Here is a 16,925-nt window from a genome sequence, read left to right on the forward strand (position 1 = left end):
AAAATAGGGAAGACACATCAGGGGATGCGATACGGCAGCCATTTGGTACCTCATTGTCCCCTCTTTCCTGTTAGGGGCTCCTGGAGGGGATGAGAGCAGCTGGTTCAGCACTTTGAAGGCAGGGGATGGGGAAGTGTGCTGGCTGTGCGGCTGGGTCTCGCACGCCTTGGCCCCGCTCCATCGAACAGACCATCCCCAGCCCTTGCATTGAGCAGAGAATTAAACAGTCCAGAAGCTGCTGTGCTGTGCGTGGGAGGCTGATCCAGACCACAGCTGCTTCCTCTCGCTGCTCCTGCATCACTGAGGCGTGAGAGGAGCCATGCAGGGCTGGCCCCAGGAAAATAAATATGGCTTTCTCTTGCTGTCTGAGACTTGGTGTGTGGTTCTTGGGACTTGGTTCTTTCTGTGGAGGATTGGGCACTGGTGTTTACATTAATCTGGTTATTTGTTGAGATAGCGTCAGGACTGCTGGCAGCAAAAATGATCTTTTGTCTCGTATACTAGGAGGATAGTCTTTTTAATGACGGAGATCTTTGGCTAAATGGGGTGTTCTAGTTTAGGAAGAAATTAACTCTTTGTGCCTCAGAAAGCAAATGAATTACTGTGTAGGAGTGCAAGCACTGAACAAGAGGCAGACTCCCCAAAATGCAGATTCGGGCTGACATGTGCAGCAGCCATCTCGCCAGCCTTGTCCTTGTGATAAGTGGTATTTTGTGTTGCAAAGGAAGAAGAAAGGCAGAATGTTTGGGAATCAGAGTTAATAACAAGTGGTGATTTTTATAGCCCAGTACCTTTGCAGAGGGTGCAGTGTTGGCTGTGAGCTGACTGTGGAGCCCAGGCAAGAGCTCAGGAACAGTAGTGAACATCTGACCAATGATGCAGAGGTTACTCGTAAGGTAGTAGTTGCCAGGTGCTGGTTGCCCCTGAGCAGTCTGGGAGATTCTTCTGGCAGGATGGCTTGCCCATGCAGCCCCAGTGAGGCTGTCAGGGTCTGCCTGGATGAACCAAAGGGCTGTCCTCTTTCACTCAGTGAAATCTGTTGGGAAGGTATTGCAGCTGCTGGTGTTGCAGCAGCAGGTTATCATAGGACTAGACCTGGGAGGCAGGAAGCAAAATCTGCTTTTTACTCTGCATATGCTCTCTCCCGACAAGCAGTAGTCATTATGTAGAGCCTCCCAAGGAGATTACTGTGCTTCTGGCAAGAATAATCCTCGCCAGACAGCTGTGCCTGCCATGGCTGCATGCTTGGGAAGCACCAATGTGTGTGTGGATGCTGTTGCTCCAGGAGTGAGAGTCAGGTGCCAGGGGAATGTTAACTGAATGAAGTTGTTAGAGAGCCTCTTTGCTGAATGCACGCTGTTCTCAAGTGTTACTGTGAGCAGCTTATGGGATCGTTTGGTCCTGTTGCAGAGTCGTCATTGGCCACATTGTCATGTACCATGTTACTCCTATTGTGAGAGCAAGAGTGCATGGATGCACTGAAGGAGAATACCTTTGCTTTTCCCATCTATGCACTGGCTCAGTAATTGTGGTGTTATCCAGAGAAACACGGTCTGCCTGTGTGCACTGAGGAAGCAGAGGACTTGTATCTGTGTTTGCTGTCTTTTTTCCTCTGAAGTCAAACCTCATTAATGTATACGGGTCTAAACTGAATTAAATAAGGGCATGCTAGACCCTAAGAAGAAGGGCAATTAAGGAAACTGTTGGTGATTAAATTGTTTTTTGTGACAAAATACAGAAAGATAACAGAGTTTTTCTGGTGTTGCTTTTGTTAATGCGATTTCCACAGTTTCTAGATATGTTCTTTCCATGTCTGTGCATAATATGGACAACAGAGAAGGCCCTCAGGTGCCTGCTAAATGCTGTGTCTGTGTGGGAAAAAAGGAAGAGCTATGGGAATGGCACCAGCATGCTCACTTCTTTTACTACTGTGTGCTGGCAGCTGAGGGCACCACATTGTTCAGCTGAAAATGTTTAAGATTGTAAGTCAAGCCCTAGAAAAACTGGAAGTCTGGCTTTAAAATTGAAGTTTACAAATTACATACGTTTGTAAGTGTATTTATACATACATATATATGTATACACATATATGTGCTTAAAATTTGGCTTTGAACCACTGGGAGTAATTCAGTATGCATATTTTTCTTTTTTTTTTTTCTTTTTTTTTACCAGTTTGAGTGAGACATTGCCCAGTGGTTGTGGTTTGAAGAGATGGAACCTTAAAATATTTTGAGTATGACAGAGCTTGCAAAAGTTCTCTGAGCTGGCAGCTTGGAAGTGGTGTGAGTTGTGCACCTTGACTGACTGTGCTTTACTCCCTGATCCTCAGCCAGTGTGACACTGTGTGCTCTTCCTTGACTCTGGTGTGTAAGGCAATGCAATCTTCTCTCCACATCTGTCAGTATGATGTGATTGCTGCCATCACTCATCACCAGCACTGCAGAATCAAGGAGGGGTGGCCATCCTTATCTGTGAGAAGTTCCTGTTGTACTGCCCCTCAACATGGACCTTTGGCACCCAGTGGGCAGAGCCCCCTCTTGGCCCACAAAGTAGTGCTCAAGTCTAAGGGCATTTTGTTCAGGTTTCCATTTTCTTACTCTGCAGTGAGCACCGTTGGACAGTTTGGCAGCTTGCCCAGGAGAAGGTAGAGATTTAGTAATTCAATAGAATATTTTCACACACGGGGAAAAAGCAGTCAAAATCATTGCCCCCCTCCCCACTCCCCCCCACCCCACTTCCTCCCCAACTCCCCCAGCTGGTGCAACTGTGCCTACTGAGAAGTGCTTTTGTTGGTTTTGTTAATGTCACTGGGGGAAGTGGTACAGTTAGACTGGCAGAGGAATTCCCTCTCTGGCATATGTTACATCCACACAGAGGAGCGATGCCAGCATATCTAGCAGCAGAGCTCTCCCAGTGTAAATAAACCCTGAGTGATTGGACTTCTGAAGCCTGAGCTTGGGCTGCAGCAAAACAGTGACGCTCTGTGGGAAATGCTGCAGGGTTTATGTGAGAAAAGGGTGCAAAAAATCCCTACTCACCAGCCCCGCTTCACAGGGTAGGTTTTCAGCAAGCACTGCCTGAATGCTGAACACTGCCCACATCTGGATCTGCACTTCATTGGGCTTTTTCTTCTCAGATCTTCCTGTGGGCACCAAATGCTGTCACCCCCGGAGCTCTGCAGCATGAGGCTGACAGTTGCACGCTATCTGGTTTCCTCTTTTTCTTTAAAATAGCAAGAAAATAAGAAAAACCACAGGAATTATGACTATTAGTTCTCAGCATGTAGGAAACACTGTAAAGAAGATAACTCCTGTAGCTGCAACTAGACCCTCATATGCGTATGTATAAAATTCTTGAGGCATGCTCCTGTGTTCCAATAGACCTCCTGCCTAGTGCACTTCACAAAGTGAGTCTGCAAGAGGATTGTAATTGCAGTTGTAAAGGCAGCTGCCAGTCTTGTATTTGCTAAGTTTTACATGCTTGGCATTTTCAATGTCTTGATGCTGTCTAAGTATTTCCTGTGTGTGTGAAATATTAAAATATAATGGAATATTGAGAAAACAATACTGTCTGGAATGTCATAGCACCCTTAATTTACTGTGTCCCAGGACTTGGTCAAATACTTGCCCCCTTGGAGTCAGTTTGTAAACTTTGATGGGAATTTTATCAGGGTCCAAGGGCAGTGACAAAGGCACAGTACTTCCTCGGCAAAAATCATACTGTTTCCCTGAACGTTGTTTAATACAGGTGCAAATCAGAATGGATGAGCTTAAACAGGTGTATTAGTTTCACAGCATAATTTTTGCAGGACAGATTAAAGAAAAAAGGTGTCTCTAGTTGTTGTGTCAGACTCAAAAGAACCAGTTTATCAAGGCTGCCACAGACCTGGCTGGCACTTTAACCAAACTAAATTGTCTCTGCAAACTTAGCTGAACTTAGTTTTTGAGTGCTATCACAGAATCAACCAGGTTGGAAAAGACCTCAGAGATCATCAAGTCCGACCTATTACCTAATACCTAACACCTCCTGACAACTAAACCATGGCTCCAAGTGCCACATCCAATCTTTTTTTTGAACACCTTCAGGGACGGTGACTCCACCACCTCCCTGGGCAGCACATTCCAATGGCAGATCACTCTCTCTGTGAAGAACTTTCTCCTCACCCTGAGCCTAAACTTCCCCTGAGACTGTGTCCTCTTGTTCTGCTGCTGGTTGCCTGGGAGAAGAGACCAACCCCCACCTGTCTACAACCTCCTTTCAGGTAGTTGTAGAGAGCAATAAGGTCTCCCTCTTCTCCAGGCTAAACAACCCTATCTCCCTCAACCTCTCCTCATAAGGCTTGTGCTCCAGACCTCTCCCCAGCCTCGTTGCCCTTCTCTGGACACATTCAAGTGTCTGAATGTCCTTCTTAAATTGAGGAGCCCAGAACTGGACACAGTACTCAAGGAGTGGTCTAACCAGTGCTGAGTATAGGAGAAGAATGACTTCCCCACTCTTGCTGGCCTCACTATTTCTGATGCAGGCCAGGATGCCATTGGCCTTCTTGGCCACCTGGGCACACTGCTGGCTCATGTTCAGCCTACTGTCAACCAGTACCCCCAGGTCCCTCTCAGCCTGGCTGCTCTCCAGCCACTCTGACCCCAGCCTGTAGCAGCCTGGGGTTGTTGTGGCCAAAGTGCTATTACTATAATTAACTGAAGCAGCTAAGGCACACTATCAGTGTGTTTGAAAGAAGGTCGCTGTTAAGGAAAGCTGGTCAAGCAGGTGAGCATTTCTGAACAAGTGCAGAGGAAGAACTTGAAGAGCTGCAGAAGTCTTAATTCAACCAAAGTGCTCCTGGTTCCAAATGCCTTAACAAGGTGGAAGTTGAGGAAGCATGGAGCCGTAGCTGATGAGTTGGTATGGCCCATAGGAAAGTAAAGAAAGGGTGGAGGGATAAGGGTGTGTGGTAGAAGAGTAGGGTTAGTTGTGAGATTGGAATTGCTGGTCTGGAATTGTTGTGTGGTCTGAAATGGAACAGGAAGGATGGAATACAGAGACTGATGTGGTGATGTAGGATATGCAGCAGAGGAGTGTCAGATGTATGGTTAGCTGTACTAATGTCTATCATAGAGGATACACTGTTGAGTTCTTCCAAAGGATACCCAAAGGACTCTTGTAAGTTCAGGAGAAAACTGGAGTTTGGGATGCCAAGCAGATGAAGGCTCACTGTGTTTAAGTTCCACATGGGGCAAAGAATGTAAATGCACTCTTGCCGCCTTCTGTATCTTAGCTCTTGGTTAATTTCAAGGCTGGGTATCCTTTTCAGTATACAAGAAATTTAGAGGATGTCTTAAGGCACCTGCCTTTCGCTTCATGCTGCGTGCAGAACCTAGGTGAATTCTTGTGTGAACCATGGAAATTTAAAATTTGGGCACTTCAGTTCATGTTTTCCAAAAACTTCAGTCTTTTACTGGATCTAGCTCATATTATCTCTACTGACTGACTGCTCATTCCAAAATACAGGCATCTAGCACATGGTAACTACTATTGAAAAGTTTGTGTGCAACAGGGTTCATACCTTGGGAAGAAGAGGTATTAAAGAACCACAATACTGCAGAAGTGGTAAGATCTGGTGTTCCATCAAGACACCTGATTTTAAAACAAAACTGCACCCTGCTGAGAATCCTGATCTTTGTTTTTAGTCTATTTTTAGCATCCTGATAATGTCATCGAATGTCACCAGCAGGATCTGTGATCCATGAAGTGGGTGGGCTCAATTTCAGGGCGTTCTCCATTTAAAGAACTGGAAGATGCAACTGTGTAAAGTGCAGCTGTGACTCCTGCACTGGACTCCTGTGGGAATTGTGAGGCTCCATCCACAGTCCTCGAAGTGCAGGTCTCTTCACTGACCGTGGAGATAGCACTGCACCTGTCAGTGGTCTCTAGCAAGAAGCAGATGATGTCCTCCTGTGTAGCTGTTGAGAACATTACTGTGGTGCCACTCTTTCCATCCCTGCTGGGTGCAATTTGTGAGAGGAGGTGCTCTGGAACAGAGGCCAGAGCGGGAAACCCTAACACCTCAAGAGATAGGCCCTAGTGCAGGAACTGGGAAGAGGTACAGCTGGGAGTGGTGGTGAGGGAAAGAACCTGCAAGAATTGCTGGACAGTGAGTCACTTGCAGCTTCACAGCCCAGGTTAGTGTGAGAATGGCCTAGTGATTTTTTAAAATCCCATTTTTTTCCCTGAACACAAACCTTGTTGACAAAGCCCAGCCTGCAGCACTTGTGCTGGAGGTGTTTTCCTCTGTGCCACCATGCTTCGTTGGAAATCAGTTGCCCTTGATGTTGTGCCTTAGCCACTGAAAAGGGCTGGACATAAACCACAGCAGCTGTAGGACCAAATGTGATCAATAGGACCCTTTCATTAGCTTGGCTGCATTGTTCATTTACAGTATGATTGCATTGCAGTAAACTCTCTGTGTCTACAACGTGTTTAGAAACCTGGACAGAAAACTCCTTCTGTGAGGCAGATACAGACTTCAGGCTGGATGAAGAGGATAAGGGCAAAAGGATGTGGCATATTGTGACAGAGGACAACACCCTTGTCCACCTTGTCTCTGCAACACCTCCTTTTGTGTTCTTCTCTGATGGTCTTCACAGTGCAGGGCTGCCTCTTTATGGGATTTTCCTCTAGTATCTCTACTTGAGGGCTGAGTCTTTAATCTTCATACTAGGGCAGCTGTGTTCCTGAACAGGACATTTTTAGTGTCTGCTGGATATGCCTACTAGTTTGCAGCTACCTGTTATATTCTCTATTAGTGTCTGTTTTCTAGTAACTGAGATAGTCTTCTTACATAGTAAATCATGTTGTAGTATTGTATGTTGTGCTAGATAAATGACTGACTATTGATTTTCTTTGTTTAACTTATATGTAGCCACTGTTGTCAGTCAATTTCTTTCTGAACTGGGGAGCCCAGAACTGGACACAGTACCCAAGGTGCGGCCTCACAAGGGCAGAGTAGAGGTGAAGGATGACCTCCATCAACCTGCTGACCATACTTTTTAATGCACCCCAGAATACCATTGGCCTTCTTGGCCATGAGAACACATTGCTGGCTCGTGGTGTAGTTGTCCACCAGCACTCCCAGGTCCTTCTCCGCAGATCTTCTTTCCAGCAGGTCAGCTCCTAACCTACACTGATGCATGGGGCTATTCCTCCCAGGTGCAGGACGCTACACTTGCTCTTGTTGAACTTCATGAGGTTCACCCCTGCCCAACTCTCCAGACCGTCCATCTCAACCCATGGGGTGTTGCCTTTCTCTCTGAATTCTCCTTCCCATTCCATTGGGCATGTGTGGGGAGGCTGTGTGTGCAGCTTAGCTGCCAGTTGGGTCTAAGCAATGACAAACTCCTTCTGTTCCTTGCATATTTTCCTCATATACTTTCTCTGTCCAAATGAACTAATGGCAGCCTTTTAAATTTTCTTTTCTGACCACTTCTGTCGTATCTTTTCTTGATGCAGCCTCTCTCTGCATCATAATTTTTTATATATTTGTTGTGGTAGACTAAAATCACAGACATCATAAAAAGGTATGTAACATTTAGCTAGGTAGCATGTATTCGCTTTGCAGATTGTTCTCCATCTTTTCTGGGTGGCAGAGAATGTATTGCATTCCTTGACAGCTGCAGAACATCACACAGATGTCTTCAATGAACTACTATGGTTTTCAGAACTATTCCCTGAGAGATTAAATCTTAATCAGTACCTGTCCCTGTTACCATAAAGAAGTGGTTTAAACTGTTGCTGCTCTATGTATTACCTTCTACTTGCCTCTTTTGGATTCCACTGTGGAGCCCTGGTCCATAATTAAGAATCTGACAGGTCCCTTTGGAATCCCTGTCTTTTCTAATTACTATTAACCTTTTTTATTTGTATTACTAGAGCACATAGAGGTTCCAATTGGACACTGATGCCTCTTTGTACTAGGAGTTGAATGGACATGTGAGATAAAGACAGCCCCTATGAATGAATCAATGGTGTTGGTTTATGAAGCAAATACTGTAGAGGAAAATATGTAACTGCTTTATTTCATGGGCTTTCTGTGTTACTTTTTCTTAAAGTAATTTTGGAGTATGATACATTAATTTTATTATGTTTACTCTTTCTCTCTGAATGTATTTGCCATTATTCAGGCAGACTAGAACTTAACCGTCTGTGGTCTGCATGTATTTGTATTCTGTTAAATTTTGAATAGTCTGTGAGGTATAAATATAATCTATGAGAGAGAAGGGTCACCCTCCTGACCTTCCTATAACTGTTTGTAAAGGATATCCTATACCATGTGATTTTAACATGGGATGGCCCCCACATAATTGCATTTTGAGATTCTGTCAGCAGTGTTTAGTTGATTACTCAGGTTCCTTACTTTGTTTCTTAGCCCTCTGTAGGAAAAGGTTGCCAGAGTCACATTAAGATTTCCCAGCTAAATAACTTAATGAGTTTGTTTTGCGTTAAGGAATCATTAACACTTTAAATTTCTAGCAGGATACAAATGCTAACATATTTTTAGATTTGTTACCCATATGCTTCTGTCTCCCATTAGATAGAAATGCCACTGTAGCCACAGAACTGAGAAAATGCAGCCTGCTTCTCACATTGCCCCTGAAGTTCCTTCCCTTGTTTTTATTATGTGAGAGAAGAAATGGCATTTCTAAAGATTTACTGCAACTTATTTTATTCTTTTGAAGGAAGGTGATTTTTAACTGTAAATATGCATTCGAATGCTGGTATGGCTGCAGTCTCACAGATGTATATTTGGCATGTATTGTAAACTTCAGATCTGAAAGAAGAGGCTGTGAAGATGGTTAGAAGGCTGGAGCACCTCCCCTGTGGGGACAGGCCATGAGATTTGGGGGTGTTTAGCCTGGAGAAAAGAAAGCTGTGGAGAGACCTTATAGCGGCCTTCCAGTACCTGAAAGGGGCCTACGTGAAAGCTGGGAAGGAACTTTTTACAAGGGCTTGTTGTGATCGGACGAGAGGGAATGAACTGAAACTTGAGGAGGGTAGGTTTAGACTGGGTATCAGAAAGAAATTCTTTACAGTGAAGGTGGTGAGACACTGAAACAGGTTGCTCAGGGAGGTTGTGGATGTCCTGTCCCTGGAGGTATTCAAGACCAGGTGGAATGAGGCCTTGAGCAACCTGGTCTAGTGCAGGGTGTCCCAGCCCATGGCAGGAGGGGTGGAACGAGGTGATCTTCCAGGTCCCTTCCAACTCAAACCATTCTGTGACTCTGTGAAAGAGAACTGTTTATGGGGCTGGTTTTACTTTGCTTGTTGTTTTTTTGAATCTTTCATCTGAAGGTTTTTGCCCTCCTTTAATCATATGTCTCTCCTTATCTCTTTTTGGGAGTCTATTTCCAGGTATTGTGCAGTCTCTTGTGAGGTAGTAGTACCTATATCTGGGTTTCTTACAATTATTGAATTCTGTGCTTAATGTATGGAGACTTTAGGAATAAGGAGTGTTAATGTGGATTATATTATGAGAGAAGATGTTTGTTATTTCTTGTTAGAGGTTATTCTTATTTGGGGAGTAGAAGTAATTTTGAAGTTCCTCAGACTGAAAATAGGCCTTGATGAAGCAGAAGCAACCAGAAAAATTGTGGGTGCAAAAAAAAGATGAGGAAGTCTGACCTATAAAGGGAAATAACCCCCAGTTATTATTCAAATAATTTAAGAAAAAAAAGTTATAAATGGCAACTGTGTATTTGTAAGTATAAGGAATATGGAGAAGGAAGCATGTCAGAAGCATCAATGTAGAAATATTAATAGGATTGTCAGGAACCCTTTCTAGCAAGGGATGTTGGCATGATTGGCTGAGCTTGAGATTTTGTACTAGAATGAAGTAAATTAATCAGAAAGTATAGCAAGCAAAAAATGAGAAACCAGCAAAAAACAAGCAAGAGGGATGAAGCTTTTAGTGTTTCCAGGAGGCTTCTCTCACTGCTTGTATCCTTTCTGAATCTCCTGAGATCGTCTTTTGGGTTGCTGTAGCTATGTAGGATTTCTCTGGAATTCCCTTTAAGTGTTTGTTTAGTAAAAAGGTTATTCTTAACCCCCAGCAATTTATCGTAGTACCAAATAATTTGAGGAGTTTAGGGCTGTGTGCATGTGTGTGCTTGCTTGAAGAAAGGAAGATTCTTAACTCATATTGCTATCAAATTCCTCATATTAGGGCATAATGGATTTAATTTAAAACTCATGTGAATTTTGTGTCTAGAAAAGGTTAGTGACTTGTGTTTTAAATTTCTTTGTACCAGGTTCACTCTGTCATGCTGTTGTATTTGTTAATTTTTGTGGTGTCACAGAGATCTTTCATGTGATCTTTCATGGGAAGGCATTACCTTGGTTTGCGCTTGATGCAACGTTTGAAGTGAACCTGATGTGAAGTTCCCAGTGCTATGCTTGTGAGTTTGTGTGCCGTTGACAAACATGTTAATTTAACACATTTTCTTTGTGAATGTAATGCATAGTTAAAGGACAAGATGCATGTGTTGCCACCTTAGCAACTTACGGTGCACTTCGGAGCTAGGCTTTCTCCTTCCAAAAGAACAGGTTGCAGGTCTGCTTACTTCTCAGTCTGGGCAGTGGTTTGTTTGCTAAAGTATTTAATAGAAATTAATGAATTTATCATTAAATGATGCTTAGATGTACACAGAATTTGAGGTAAGCTGTGGTAAAAGTTAAGCCTCAGCCCTAAAAGCCTGTGGGGTTGGCTGCTTTACTGAGGAAGGTCTGCACTTTCAGGGTAGAGGTTGAACTGAAGGCAGCATCAATGTGGCTGCAGAGAGCACATGGCAGCGTTGTCAGAGGCTCTTTTCTCTCAAGTTCAGTCAAAATTTTCCTTTTTGTGAAGTTGCTTCTTTGCTGAGGTAAGGTGAGATTGCAGCTGTTTAATAAAATACAGATAACAATCACAGAGTTACAGAATCGTAGAACAAAATTCATTAGTCCTGGAACTGGCAGATTATTAACCCTGCGTACTGATTATTTTTCCACTGAGGCCTTTGCAGCATTCCTGATACATCTCCTTGTTACAAAAGCTTAAGAGTGAACGTAAGTTAAAACAACGGGGGCACTGGCAGCCCCGCAAACGGCATGGGTCACTCGCGACCTGGGCCTTCACCCTTTGCACGATCCTTTCTCACTGCAGCCCAGGGCGGGCCGCCGTCCCGAGGAGGAGCTATCCCTCGGCTGCCCCTAGTACAGCCACTCAGTCCAGGGCCCGAGGAGCCGCCTCACCTTGCTCTACCCGAAATGGCAGAGGGGTGTGCGTATTATTAATTTAAATTAAAAAAATTAAAAATACTCATCGGGGAAGCCTGGGGGCGCTCCCACCGCAGCTCTCCACCTTCCCACCGCCGGCCGGGACCTGCGGCTGCGGCTGCAGCTGCGGCGGGGCGGGGCGGAGGAGGGCCGAGCCAGGCCGCACCCCCATCCCCTCTCCTCCCCTCACCACCCGCTCCGCGGCGGGGCAGAGCTGTTCAGGGCCGTGGCTGGCTGGGGTACCTTTGCTTGTGCTCCTGCCCGCCGCCCCCGTACTGTCCACGCCATTTCCTGTTCTCCGTGTTTACTTCCCGGTTCAACCCCTTCACTGGGAGCGATCGTCTCCGCCGCCGCTTGAGGAGGGAGCGGGAGGTGAGGGGAGCGACGGGTCGGGGAAGGGAGCGGGCACCACCGAGCCGTGCCGCTCCCCCGCTGAGCCGTCCACCTCTTCTCTTGCAGGTTTACCCTGAGCCGCGGACGGAAGGCGAGTGCCTGAGCAACATCCGCGAGTTCCTGCGGGGCTGCGGTGCTTCCCTCCGCCTGGAGGTGAGTCGGGGTGGGGGTAGAACAGCACACAGCGGGGCTACGAGAGGGGTAATGGGACTGAGGGATGCCCGACTCGCTCTCCAGGCTTGGGGGGTGGTTTCTCTCCCCGCGGGGTGCCGCGGGAGGTGGCTGTACCCTCCCTTTATGGCCAGCGACGCGGGGGCGGCCGGTGGCGGGCGGCTGACAAGATGGTGGCGGCCGCCCCTCCCCTGGCTGCAGGCCCGGGGGGCGGCGGGGAATGCCTCCTCTGCTTCTCTGCGGCTTCTCCGCTTCCCGATGGGTCTGGGTGACGGCTGTGCCCCGGCCGGGCCTCCCGTGGCCGCGGAATGGCATGACTGACTGACTGACTGACTGACTGATTGGCGGCGTGAGTGTAAAATGTGCTGTACCGCGTGGAAAGGGCAATTGAGGACCTCGCTTTTTCTCACCGAGCGCTGAGGGAGTGTGCGCCCCGTCTTCTGCCAGTGTAAGGCGGGGAGACGCTGCTGGCCTCTGTGTCTTGGGGAGGATGCGTGCCCTTACCTGGCTCAGTTACAAGTAAAACCTTTGCTTTTCTGTTCAAGTGGATGCTTAATAATAAACGTATAAATTATATTCGATTTATTTGGTGAAACTGCTTCTAAACTGGCTTTTAGAAGTTAAGTTGGTAACAGCCAAATTAAATGCTAATTAAAGAAAATGGTAGGTGTTGTTTCATCTGTTCAAATATACGTTACATAAAAACCCATCAAACTGCCATCTTTTCCAAACATGTTCACAGGGTTGCAAATTAGGCAGCCATGTGTCACCAGTATATTTAGCTATAGCAAGTACATGCTGCTGTTGAGTTTACTTGGTGTGTGTAAGTGGGAAGGAGCCAAAGCGATTAAAAAAACAGGTTGCAACTTCTCTTGTTGGGAAGTGAGGAGTATTGTAGTTTCAGTTCTTAGAGGCATTTTTTAGGTAGAAAAAAAATGGTTTCTAGTGCTTCTGAACTTAATGTGTTGCTTTAATTAGTTCTCAGGTTCTTATACTACCTCTGGTCCTGCATGTAGTTTTGCTAGGCATTAACAGAATATCATAAAGAAGCTGACTGCTTTCCCGAGGCCTCTAAATAATGAAGCATCATTAGTGAAATTAATGATACTTGCAGGACTTGTGTTTAATCTTAGGCTTTGTCATAAGGAAAGGTGGCAATTAAGATGGCTTTTAGCACTGTTCCTTGTAAAAGGAGACTGTACATTCTTACCTGCCTTCCTCCCCCAATATATAGTGCATCTTGTGCAATTTGTTGTGAGACAAAAAAGCAAAAAAGTTCTAAAATATCTGGAAACCAGCTTCTTGGGTGAACTTTGTGTTTTCTCAGGCATTCTGTTTTGCCTTAAAGCAGCTGTCTCTCTGTTTGTGTTTTCTAGGGTTGCATGAAGGTTTTCATGTTTTGAACATTTGTGTAAGAGCTGATTGAAAATTGAAGTAATGCACATGCGTATGCTACAGAGAATTGCAGAGGGAGGCACTTCAACTCTCAATTCAGAAATAGAGTATTAATGCAAAAGGGGGAATGAATGTCATTAATTTGTCCTCTCTTGACTCACTTCCTACAGCAGGTCTGTCACTGTTTTTTTTAATTTTTTTTTTTTAAATTTTAAGTTGTGACAGGCTGGAAACTGTCATAATGTTGCAACTTTGTTTCTTCTTTTGTAGTTGCAGAAAGCTTTTCTTTCATTTTTTTTACCTGGGAGTGACAAGAAAGGGGACAAAAATGAGTAAAAGAAAAGATAATTTTGGGCTTGTTATCAGAGCCTGAATATCTTTGGGCATAGTCAAATTGGTTAACCTGGCCTCAGGGGCTTCTCAGCAAGCTTGGCGGAAACTCCTTTCTTACATGGAGGTAACTGGCTGCAGTAGCTTCCAGCTCAGCATGTTGGAACAGGAATTATTCCCAAACTACCAGAAGAGTTGAGAGGCTGGCAGGAAGGAGCACAAATGCTTGGGCTTACAGAGCCTCTTGTGTGTATATTTATGGCTTATATGTTGGTTGTTCCCTGGTGTTTTCTCATTAATTTTTTCCAACCCCCTAGCTATGACCAAAGATGAGGGGAATGGCAATCTGGGTTCAACCAGGGTGTAGCTGGCAGGGGCTTGGTGGCCATCCGCTAATCCTGGGCTCTTTCTCCTGTTTCCTTTAACAAGTGTGAGTCAGCCTTTATGGATCTCTGCCTTCCTCGCAGAGATGTCATAGCTCCTCTATGCAGTGTCTATGTAATGCTTCCTTAGTTGTGATCAGTTTTAGAGATTGAATTGAATGAAGAGTGTGAAGAACATCTTTGGAAGTGGTGAAAGGGAATTTTTTCAGAGAGCACAGATTAGTTGATCAGGAATTAATGGTGAGTAAAAATATTTGACAAAGTGGTGGATACCTTTGATGTGATACCTTTAAATGGTAGAAATATTTTGATAATACAGGTATTGGAGGAAGCTGCTGTGGGGATACATGACCTTGTTCTGTACATGAATGTCATGGTTTTCCTAACAGGAATTCCACAGTGTGGAGTTTTGCTTTACAAGGGGTGCACTTGAGCCTGTCATTGAGTTATGTGTGGTTGGATCAGGTGACTTTTGTGCCTAAGTTTGTTGTGTGGTAAAAACATGGTACTGATTTGGTTAACCTCGGCTTGGCATTGCACAAGTGCTTTTTGCTCCTAGATCTGAACTCATCTTGGAAGTAGTAAAATTATATTTTTATGAAACTGAGTCAGAGCTCTTTGCCTTGCTCTGGGGGTCTGTATGATTTCAGCTTTGGAGACATTGTTAGAGAACTTGATTAACTGCTGTGGTTAGTGAAAAGTTACACAGCTGTAGATGGCTTCTTTGGGCTGTTGTCCTCTGTACTGTCCTTTTATTAAAGGATACAATATCTGTTGTCTTTCTGCCCCAAAAAAATGAGATGGAGGTGAGAAACTGTTGGTTTGGAAGTGTTTTGGTGTCTGACAATAGTACTTGTCGTCTTCCTCTTACTTCCCAGTAAGTTTGGGCTGTTAGAAAGATAATAAGATATTCATAAAGGATATTCCAGATTCTAATGAGAATGATAGCTGTTCCTCTAAGGAAAGTGATGGCTCCCTCCCCCCAGCATTTTTTTGATGTTGAAGTTTTTGAGAGCAAGAAGAGTACTTAATATGGATTTTGCAGCAGTCCTTTGTAAGATGAAATCTGGCTTAGTGTAAAGCAGAGCAAATTAAATAACCAGAAGTATGCAAGTATTTGTATTATTTTAAGACAGTGTTTTTGTATGCAGATAAAAAAGAGTCTGAGAGCTATGAAGGGAGAAATGTTTCTAGGACCTCAGCTAGAGATTGAATTTGCAATTCCATGTTTTTTCCTCTCTGGAAACTGTAGTTGACACTACAATTATTTGAAGTAAATGTTAAGTAGTTTATTCTACTTTAGAGCTTCATTTCCTATGATGAGTGTGTTTGTAGATAGAAGGAACTGTGGAGCAGCTGCCCATGCAGTTGGCTCACAACTTAGAGCATGCTATTTCCTTAAGCAGAGGATATTTACTATGTACTGCTCCTGCGGTTTTTGCTTGAAAGGCTGTTTTTCCCCTGAGTTTTATCTTTGAGTGGGTAAGACGTTTAACTGTACTCCCTTCTGAGGAGAATTGACCTGCTTTTCGGAATAGGGTCCTAAACGGTTGCTGTACCTGATGGACTCTGTTATAGAAGAATATAGGTGGACATGTGTATCTGAGATGGAACTCATTGTAGGTGTACAGTACCTTCCACAGAAGTCTGGCAAAAGGGACAAAGAAAAGGTGATGGTCACAGAGCATTTGTTCCTATCCAAACCCTAATAAGGTTTGCCGAAATAATTATCTTGTACCTGTGTTGTGTTACTCCAGTTTTGTTCTCTCAAAGTAGTTTCACCTTCCTCAATACAATATAATGTTTCCTCACTTTTTGACCAGAGCTGCTTGACAGATTACAGGGCCAAAAAGAGGCTCTGGAGAAACTGCTGTATGTTTGAACAGAAGAGAAATTTGTTTGGACAACAGTTAAATACAGACTAGTAGGCAAAAATTGGTTAAGAGAAAATCATGGTAGTGTGTTCTGTTTAAATAGTAGAATGTTTGATGTACTCTGAACAATGCCAAGCTCTGTGTGATCAAATTGCATGAGTAGTGTCTTGCAGCATTTTTCTGCTGGTTTTCAGCAAATAAAAGATTATGCCTGCTTATCTGCAGGTGTCTAATGTTAGTGGGTTACTTGAGCTTAAAAATGTTCTTTGTTTCTGACTTCCATACTGATGGGAAAACCAACAACTGACTAATGGAAAAGGACAAGCCACAGATCTGAGAATCTTTTCTGACCTGCTTGCCTCTGGGATTAGGGTGGTCATTTTACTACAGAGGCAGCAATGCCAAACCCAGGATTTTATTTCTGCAGTAGATTAACCAAAAAAGAAATAAAGCAAACCTGGCAGTCTCATTCTGTTTAAGAAGATCCTTTGCTTATTTACTATTCAGTCTCTTGTACAAGATGGTTTTGCCCTTAAGGTTCAGAACACTGTATGCAAATTTGGGAAGTATAATTTATAGCTTTTGAGATTTAATCAAGGCACACAAGTGTTTGTGAATGTTTGTAATACAGCTCTAGCCTTGGGGAAAAGTTTGTAAGGGATGCCAATGCCATTCTGTTAGACCAGCTAATCGTTTGGGAGCAAGCTTGCATTTCACATGACTTTGTGAAATGCATGTGTAACAGACACATGAATTTGTCTGTTAGGCTATGCTTCTTTTCTCTGAGCTTTATGTACTGCTTTAGACTATTATGGTTACAGTCCTACTGCCACTGTGGCCTTGGAAAAGTATTCTGCAAGTTGGCTTTTGAAGATCTATTTGTTATAAGGAATGTTTACAAAACTACTCTGAGCAGATCTATTCTAGATAATATTAACAGCAAAGTGCAGTGTGTCACTGAAACTTGTCTTGTACATACTGACCTCCAAGACATGACTGTCATCTTTCCCCTCATCCTTTTTCTCCTCTCTTAATATGACAATTTTGAAAATTTGTTTCATGCAATTTGTTCTCA

The 16,925-nt window shown here is 44.1% G+C and overlaps 1 protein-coding gene across 4 annotated transcripts in view; it reads left to right on the forward strand.

Moving 5' to 3' along the window:
* ARHGEF7 (Rho guanine nucleotide exchange factor 7) overlaps window positions 1-16,925 on the forward strand; it is a 120,175-nt gene that overhangs the window by 4,212 nt on the left and 99,038 nt on the right. For 3 of the 4 annotated variants that reach the window (XM_054391166.1, XM_054391174.1, XM_054391189.1), the window contains exon 2: window positions 11,764-11,850. The exons of the other annotated variant lie outside the window; for it this stretch is intronic. In XM_054391166.1, the coding sequence (XP_054247141.1) occupies window positions 11,764-11,850 (87 nt within the window). The remainder of the gene's footprint in view (window positions 1-11,763; window positions 11,851-16,925) is intronic. 4 annotated transcript variants of the gene reach the window in all.

Source organism: Indicator indicator, chromosome 1 (genome assembly GCF_027791375.1).
Source record: "Indicator indicator isolate 239-I01 chromosome 1, UM_Iind_1.1, whole genome shotgun sequence".
Classification (NCBI taxonomy): Eukaryota; Metazoa; Chordata; class Aves; order Piciformes; family Indicatoridae; genus Indicator; species Indicator indicator.